Source organism: Brachyistius frenatus, unplaced genomic scaffold, assembly GCF_029030835.1.
Source record: "Brachyistius frenatus isolate BFR_SWC_R1_liver_20210118 unplaced genomic scaffold, ASM2903083v1 Contig_120, whole genome shotgun sequence".
Lineage (NCBI taxonomy): Eukaryota > Metazoa > Chordata > Actinopteri > Embiotocidae > Brachyistius > Brachyistius frenatus.
This window is the reverse complement of record NW_027210719.1, coordinates 24,991-34,518: the sequence shown is the minus strand read 5'-3', so window position 1 is coordinate 34,518 and position 9,528 is coordinate 24,991. Positions and strand designations below refer to the sequence as shown.

At 40.3% G+C, this 9,528-nt stretch overlaps 1 protein-coding gene across 1 annotated transcript; it reads right to left on the bottom strand.

The window, feature by feature from the left end:
- Positions 1-1,338: 1,338 nt before the first annotated feature.
- Positions 1,339-8,209, bottom strand: LOC138629752 (immunoglobulin superfamily member 3-like). The gene is made up of 10 exons (XM_069713663.1): positions 8,101-8,209; positions 7,067-7,441; positions 6,521-6,937; positions 5,950-6,354; positions 5,395-5,766; positions 3,815-4,186; positions 3,290-3,682; positions 2,765-3,178; positions 1,816-2,208; positions 1,339-1,724 (listed from the first exon to the last, which is right to left on the bottom strand). Exons 1-10 carry the CDS (start codon positions 8,177-8,179, stop codon positions 1,519-1,521), a joined length of 3,426 nt encoding a protein of 1,141 aa, XP_069569764.1. The 5' UTR covers positions 8,180-8,209; the 3' UTR covers positions 1,339-1,518.
- Positions 8,210-9,528: the final 1,319 nt, after the last annotated feature.

The following is a 9,528-nucleotide window of genomic DNA, read 5'->3' as shown; positions in this document are numbered from 1 at the left end:
TCATCAAACAAGAGCCTTTCTCTGTATGGGAGTAATCTGGTGTCTAGGCCTGTTTCTTCAAAAGCGAAAGCTGGATTCTATTCCAGTCTCTCACACAGATGGGGTGTTAAACATTGATAGGGCTGATGCAGGAGGACATGGAGACAGAAGATGGAGGGAGAGAGAGCACATGAAGCCACCACATTCCTCTTAAATTTGATTTGTATCCAACTTTGTTATAAAAACAAGAATTTATAGCAGAGATACTTTTAGATTATAAATCTCAGTTTACTTGCATTAATGCACATTTTTATTCTGTTGGACTATAAAGTGCAGATTTTAATCTGTACTCTGAAGGTGTCATCCAAACAAATGGAGATTTTAGCCCTGCAATTTTAAGAAATGAATCAATTGGGAATATAATTTGAAATATTCTAAATTGGTTGCAAATGATTTACTCATAGACGTCAACAGATGTTTGGTATATAATCTCGTAAGGTTTTATAGTTTAGCCTTAGTAGGTTTTACATTTAATCCCCTGTTTATGATGAAAAAACAATACAGTGTCGGCATTATTCAATTATTATAGATGCGAACACCTTGAAACAGCCATGAAAATCAGACACTGAATTTTCTATTCATCGTTTCATTTTGAATCTTATATGCTGGAGTAGAGCCATGGCGATGAAAAATTACTCCAGTGTTATTATTACATGTGGACTGTGCAGAATGTACACAAACACACTCACACAAATACACACGCATCTTCAACATCTCATGGATAAATGAAACTGTGCATCCAGAAGCATATGTAAATGACAGCTGTGCTCATCATCCCAAAACAAATGTGAAGGCTTTAGCGAGACAGTTACGCAATGGCAGCAAAAATAATGTTTGCATTAGCAGATTTCAAATAACACCGTACGAATGCGTCTAAGAGCAAAGTGACTGTTTGTACAAATGTCTACAATGATTTCAACTGTGACTATTTGCTGACTACAGCCAACTTGCACAGAACCACAAACCACTTCCTGCTAGACTTATTACTGTGTTACATTCAGAGAAAAGTTTCAAACCTTACCACATTTAATGCTGAGCTGCTCCCGTAGACATGCTATGCTTTGACTTCTGCAAATGAATCTGGCAGTAAGAATATGTTTCTTTGCAGGTGTAAAGCCACAAAGTTGATCTGCTGCCTCGCTCAACTGTCCATTGCAGGCAGTAAAAAGCTGGCGATTATGCAAAGACGTTTTAGCCGTAAAATGAAATGTGCCTGTTTAATTTCATAGCTTTTAATAAATTTCATTAATTCATAAAGGAAAAATTATTCCCAGACAGCTGCACAGAACAGTAAAGCTATTTTTTTATTTTTATTAAACATTATAAACAGATTTATTCAAATAAGGACGGTTGAACTTTGACTAAAAAGATTGAACAGTGAAATTCTTTTTTAAATTTAAAACATTTCTGCAGATACTGCACAACATATATATAGAAAAAAAGAGTGCCTTTTCTCTCCTTTTCTTCTAGTCCCTTAGGTCAGTTCTCTGCACTTGGTTTGGAGTTCAGAGGATGTTCTTCAGTCCAGAGAGACAAATCTTGCGTCTTTCCTCCTGAGAAAATGCATTTGTACATCTTCAGCAGCAGTAGCACTATGACCAGCAGCAAGATGAAGATAATAACGACAGTTATCACGATCCAGATACTAAATTTGCATTCTGATTCAGAGACAGCTTGAACACCTCCTGCAAAGAAGAAGACAAAGAAACTAATTTTCACATCCATGACTTTATATAAATTTCATCTTCTGAAAGAAAGGGCTATATATAAATTTACCTTCTGCATTAACACTGATATTCAAATTTCCAGACATCTCCACAGCAACCTTCCTCCATCCATGAGACAGAGATGGGAGCCACTCTTCGACTTCACAGAAATACAGGCCATTATTTTCAGGACCAGAATTCAATACTGTGAGACTGAATAGGCTCGGCAGAGGACGCTCAAATCTTAGATTAGCATCCTTCCCAAACCAGTTTTGTAGGGTGGAGTTTCGGTAAACTGTGAATATGGGGCTTTGTTTAGTTTCCATCCCTTTCTGCCAAAACCATGTCACCTGGAATGCGGATTCATCGCTGGACTGTTGGGTGATGTGACACGGGATGGTGAAATCCTGAGATGAGCTTACGTTCAACTCAGCTTCTGTTTTCACAATGGACAGATTTTTTTCTGTGAAAAAGCACATGAAAAGAAACATCTTATGAAACTTGGATTTAACAAGGCAAACCGATCAATGAGATTTCAATTAAATCCCTGGGTGCACACAAGTTATGGAGATGAGACAAAAAGGAGATTAGAAGGCAAAGAAAACACAACAAAGTGGTCATTTTGCTGAGAAAGCAATTACGTCCATTTTTGTCCCAACAGAAGTCATCACAACGCATGCAGACATTCAGACAGACACATTATATTACATAGTGAATGTACTGACAGCTGCAAAATACAAATAAAAAGAGTTAGCTATTTTGGGAAATACGCTTATTTGCTTTCTTACAGGAAGTAAAATGAGACAATTGATACCACTCGTGTGGCTAAGTTAATACCAACCTTAAATGAGCAGGTAGTTAGCTTAACTTAGCACAAATAATAGAAACAGAGGGAAATGGAAAATCTGGCTCTGGAAAAATATAAAAATCTGCCTACAAAAGAACAAAGCATATAAATGCCGAGACAGACAGATCACACTTGAGCTGTCTAAGGACTGCTCTAACACATACAATCATACCTGCAACATTTACACTCAACGTGATGGGGCCAGCACTGTCTGAGGCCTTTTGCTGCCAGAGCCCTTCATGATCCAGCTGGTATTGCTCCACCTGGCACCAGTAGGTCCCACTGTCCCCTTCATGGGCCCTCTGAATGCTCAGGTAGAAGCTGCTCTGAGTGGGTCTGGAAAGACGAAGCCGCCCCTGCAGGCCTCTGAGCGCTGGGCTCTCTGGGTAACTCAGGAGGCCGGTATGATCAAGCTCCAGCAGGGAAGCATTCATGAGGAGCGAATTGTGTGCAGCGTAGAACCAAGTGACTTTGTAGAAAAACGAAGAACTGGATGCTCCTGAGATGATGTTGCAATTGATCACCGCTTCATCTCCCTCCCTGACAATCAACCGCTGCGCTCTCTTATCCAACCGAAGGTCGTTGGCTGGAGAGTGAGAACAGGCAGAGAAGAGTGAATTAAGAACTGGTATTTTATTTAATACTTTGGCTAATTGCATATGTTACATAAAAGAGAGATTATTGAAAATAACTTTACCAGGCTCAGTAACTGCTAGCTTGGTGGTTTTGGACACGGTTGAGAGCCGATACCAATTTCCACGTGGATCTTGTAGCCACTCCTCCACATTGCATATGTAGGAGCCTTTGTCTGAGATTTTAGCTTGCCGAATAGTCAAATGAAAAATAGGCCCTTTGGTGCATCTCGTGCTAAATCGCTGTCTGAAGCTCAGCTCTGACTGGGGCTCATACCTCACGAGGCCAGTGAGGTCAAAGCTTACAATGGTCTTATTTTCTGTTTCTTGCTGGAGCAGCCAGGTGGCAGCGTAGCGAGAGGATGCTGAGGATGTTGAGATAATTGAACAGTTTATTTCTATGTCAGTGTTAATATTTCCTGTCACGGTGGGGCTGGAGGACAGAGAAAGTTTGCTCTCTAGAAGAGGGAGACAAAATTGGACATCAAATGGTGAGAATGGGAAGAGATAAATGAAATAAAATGTAGAGTACAGTTTTCCCACAAAAATGCTTCAAAGATCGGTTGTAGCATTACAAATATGAGCAGTACCTGGGTCCTTCACCATCACAGCCAGCTGATTGGATGGAGGCAGCTTCTTGTGCGCGTTCTCCAGGAAGACAGACACCATACACCTGTAGGTTCCTGCCTCCCTGTGGCTGGCGCCAATGATTTGCAGATAGTAAAGGACGGCATTGTTTTGGATTCGTACTTTCAGCTGGTAGTGGTGCTGGTCTCCGGACCAGCTGATGCCACCATCGGAGTACATTGTCAGGATGTTATCTATGGTTGAGGCATCACGTTGCACGCTCCAAGTCAGTGTTATTGGCACTCGAGGCCCTTTGACCCGGCACATCAACTCCACATTTTGTCCTACTGTCACTTTGTTGTTGCGAATGCTCAGAGATACTCCCAACTTTGTGTCTGAAACATGATACCAAAATAGTTGTCAGTGGCACGTATAAGAAAGGAGAAGCTTGTGTTCATTGTCATGCAATCATGAGTGTTCAAAGGAAAAAAGGGATGTGAACAAATGGTGTTTTCAAAGTAAGTCTGGTTTCTCTCTCACTTTGGATTACACTTATGATTGTACATTATTTCTCAATATCATTTCCTTCCTTAAAACAGGGTTAAGTTAACATGATCATAAACATGAGGCTATATTAGAAAAAAGGTTGTTCATTTATTAAATATAAAATGTTCCTGTGTCTTATAAAGCTTTTAAGCTTAGGCAGTCTAATTTTTGTATCTAATTATATGCAAACTAATGCAGTAAGACGAGAGTTTTGTGTCATTTCAACAATCGAATGTTAACAAAATCTCCAGTCTCAGGCTGTTAAAGTGAACTCAGTATTATTCTTTACACGGTGCAACAAAAGAGTATTAGAGGGTATATCCTGAAGATTTTGTATTTTCTTAGAGCTTTACTTGAGATTGAGCTAAAAATGCTCATTGAAAGCCAAGACAACTTTCCGCTTGGAAGCATGACTGTGTATGTGTCATGGCAATATACCATGTACAAAAAAATGAACCTGAGAGACTACAAGAGTGGCGCCCATGCAGTACTGCAAATGGAAATGGTATATTTTCTTTACAATTTCTCAGTAAATTTCTTTTAAAAAGATTTCTTGCCTGCAAATGTACATTTTGTCCAGTTGGTGATGCTACAGTAAAGATCAGAGGGCATTAGATGAATCTTCAGAAATATCCATATTCTATTTCATGGTAATCTAGCCTTCAGTTCTTAGGATATTGTATTATGGACTAAACTGTTGGATTGGTTTGTGTACAGAACGATAGACTGATTTTCGCGTGACCACTATTTAAAACCTTAGCTTTCAAGTCAAGCCAACTCAAGTCACGTCACATCACGTCACACATCACATCACATCACGTCAAATCAAGTCAGCATTCTTTATATAGCACATCTATAAACAACAAAATGTGACCGAAGTGCTGCAAAAAGTCATTAAAACAAATCAAAAGGGTTTTCCTATAAAAGTGTCAGAATACTTTACACTGACATGACCTTTTTTCAGCAAATAATAAAACCACTTGATTAGAGGAACCAGTTGTGTTAATATGAAGGTTTCGTCATTTGTCTTGAATAATTAGGTGGAGCCGTCTCTTACCTATCAAAGTCACTGTCACGGTGGTAGTTTGTGACTGGCTGTGAGTCTTGCTATTGGTTTTCCATTCAGACACAGCACACTGGTAGACACCTGAGTCAGAGGGCGTGACCTCATCCAGCTCGAAGGTGAAGAGGCCAGCTGCTGGACGCGTGGCCCTTACTTTGCGACTCATGAAGTCGCCTGCTTTCTCCATAACACCCTCCTGACTTAGACTGACCACATTGGTGAACGGGGCCGCTGGTTGGGATGATGATTTGTGTTGCCAGGTAACAGAGAGCTGACCTTTAAACCCATCCACATTACAGGCGAGCGCCAGCCTGTCTCCTTCGATAACGCTTAAAGCGTCTTGAATTTTGACTGAGAGTCCACTTTCTGTAAAGACATACGGCAACTGTATTAGAAAACATACATATATTAGCATTAATAAAAAACATTTAACTTTTTAAAATCAATATCTATAATCCTCATTTACAAAAGACAAAATTAAGGAGGTAATGGAAAAGGAAATTAAACCCTGAATAACTGCCTTTGTATGTGTGTCTCACTTGGACAGACCTGGGGCTGAGATGCTGACCAGCTGGGAGCTGGAGTCCTGGGCTGCTCCCTGAGTAAAGACACCATCAGCGCCTCTGTCCTTGGGCCATGCTCTACAGATATACTCTCCCTGGTCATCGGTTCTGACAGGCTGCAAGATGAGACGGTAATCTTTGTTCCCAACCCGGGCGGCCCTGAGCTCCCCCTCTTTCTCTCGGCCACTGTACTCAGGCCCCACAGACAGAACGCCCGTATGGCCAATACGGGCCAGCTCAACGCTTCCCCGGAGCCAGGCTACAGAGAAGAACCTTTCCTCCAGGTTCTCTGTGTCTATGTTGCAGAACAGTGACAGCTCCTGTCCCTCCTGCAGAGTTGTCTGCTGTGCCGAGATCCTCACCAACAGAGACGAAGTGTCTGACACCACCTCTGCTCAAAAGATAAAAACAGCCCGATAAAAAAAACACATCCTGTCAAGAAGCCACAATTACTGTGTAGAGGTAAAAGGAAGATAAATGTGCTCACATATGAATGTCCTATTTGAGATACTGTGGCATGACTGAATAAAATCAAGTAAATGATTGCTGCTTCTAACCTTTGGCTTTGACTTTGAGGGTAATTTCCTCTGCGTCCTTCTGTGCGATGGAGTACCAGGAGCGATCAGGATCTTGGATCCACTCCTGAGCCTGGCAGTGGATCTTACCTTGGTCTGACGGCTCAAGCTGAGCCATCTTTAGCCTGTATGTGGCCTCTCCCAATTTCTCTAAGCTTATGAGTCCTTTTTGGTAACGCCCTTCAAACTCCTGGCCTGGGCTCAGTGTGAAATCTCTGTCCAGAGAAATGATCGGCTGAGCGTCGTCCTCCCCGTCCTTACGGAGATACCAGGCAAAAGACAGGTGGGTGTGCTGGATGGTGTTGCTGGAGGCTTGGCATGATAAAGTGAGAACTTCACCCTCATTAAAGCTTTGCAGGAGGGAGGCAGGTGATGAAACACTTAGGGAGTTGTCAATCACTATGGCACCACATCAGAAAAAAAAAAGACATTGAAAGTCATACATGTTTTCATATGTTTCTGTAGCATTGAGCTTGAATACAGTTACTTTGAAAAGTAAGTTGTAAGAGTAGAATGGTGATCGATTACCTTTAACGGTTGTCTTAACACTGTAGATTCCATCATATACAGATACCGTGTTGATTACAGAACAGTCATAATCCCCTTCATCGTCCTTCTGTAGGGTTTGTATCTCAAAGAGGACTGAGTTTGGAGATACACGTTTCAGATTGATGTCATTGTCAGTCACACGCTGCTGATAAATGGCATAAGTGAAACTTCGGGCTTCGCTAGTGATGATGTTGTACTCAAATGACGGCTTCGCTGGCTTTGTCACACGGAATTCGAAGTCTTTTTCGGTGCTTTCACTGGTGAAGCCACTCACACTGCAGGCGATGGAGAGCGGAGAGCCGACCACTCGATACAGAGGCCCGACCGGTGCTTCAGTGTGCACTTTGGCCTCTCCTGAGAGGAGCACAGACAAAACACAGATGTTGAAGTCAGTTGAACGCTGCAACTTAGAAAGTCTGTCGTGTTTCATGGGTGCAAATCTTAGCCTCAGCATGGAAACAGTCCTTCGGTGGTTCTCCACATTGCAAGAAATATAAACCATTTTGTTGTAAAGTATTTAATTATAACTATTCACAGAAATGTTCTGATGCAGGGAATTGATTTTCCTTCCAAAAAAAAAAAATCAAGCAATTAATGCAGCTTTTTTTTATATTTGTGAAAATAATTTGCAGGTTTTTCAGTTTGCCAACATCAAATAAATTGTGTTTAAAAATAAGGAGGGTTTACCAAAGAAGAAATGATTATGAATCACAGAGGTCTTTACTCAATGCAATTTCATGAAATTATTTAAAAAAAAAAATAGGTTGCCAAAAGGACAGACAGCATCTCAGATGTATATACATTAAGCATTATATACATATTTATTAATTATCTTTATTAATTAGTGGCAGACACACAGTAAGTTTAAGTTCACCTTAAAATGCTTTAAAGAGCTCACGTGATGGCTCTACATTTACTTTAAATGACCAAGTATCAAATATCCCCCCTCTTTTCAGCATGATTACCCCAGAATCTAATCCAGTGTAACTGCAGGAATTTAATGTACTACTTACCACAATGCATGAGTAGACCCAGACAGAGGAGCAAACTGGTCTTCCATAGGGAGAGCAGGGAACACCTCATCCTGAACATGTTTCAGCAGTAACACTGTGTCTTCGGCCAACTAGATGTGACCAAGCCCTTTTTTAGTTTGTCTATGTGTGTGAAAATATGTTTATGCCATTTCGGATTTATTCAAGAGGTTGATGCTTCCTGTGTAGCAAGAGGAAGTGAGAGATGTTTACTGCATACTGCATGCACAGATGCAACATTTCCACAGCGGTATCTGAAGAATGTACATGCGCAGATGGCTCGTGGTTGTGTTCTGGAAAAATAAAACAATTCTACAGAAATAACAAGTTCTGTCCTTGATCGGTAGATGCACAGCCATGGTGAGAAAAACCGAATCAGCCTACTAATCGCAAGGCTCATGTTGCCTACATGATACAAAATCAGTTGGACATTGAGGCGCTAATTTTAACCACTTCTGAATTTGTGTGAAGTGAAACTATGTGCTCTTCTCTGCTGAGGTGTTCTTGATTCTATTTCAGAGGTGAAACCTCCCTTCATGTCTGAAAGTTGTTTACCTTTCACCACTGTTTCTTATTTCAGAATAAAATGTGTGGGAGTTCCAGGTTGTCAGGTTTTGATTACTCATTTATTTGATTGGAAATATATTCAGGTACATTTATCTGATCATACAGTTACGACTATTACCAGGTAACGTTGAAGTGATCTGTGTTGCTAGGAAACAGCTGCAGTCCAAGTTTGATGATTTTGGCAACCAGTGAAGGTTTGGGCTCATTCATATAGTTTGAAAGGCTCTGTAGATCAGTGAGGCAACAGTGCCACATAGTGGAGAAGATATATGATTGAGTAAATGCTATATAATCTTTATTTTTAGAGGTAGGAATAGACATTGTTGCCTATCTGTTCATAAAACATATAAGGAATAAACAACTGTTTTGTAAATCAAGGGTAGTTTGGAAAAGTAAGCTGGACTATTCTCTTTCTATTCTTCATTCTCTTTGTTGTCTTATTTTTCCAGGGATGTTTGAGGGAGAGGAAATCTTAAGATAAGAAGATAAGACTGCATTTGTCCCCTGGGGAAATGCACACGTTCCAGACGCACTGAGGCAGGCAAAGAGAAAGAAATAATAGATAAAGAACTCGCGTATTCGATTAAATAAATACAAATAAGAAAACAAAAACAGGTTTACTCATGGAGAGGAAACACAGGAATTCAGTACGGAAACCAGTATGAAGGACATATAACGTACATTGTGATATACATATTTGAATGAGTATGACTAATAAGTAATAATATTAATTTATAGTCATTTTGAAATCAAAAATGATTATTTAGTAGGCCTATTAAGAAACTATGCAACAGAAATAAAAACAATACTATGATACAATACAACAAAAACAACTTAATAGCT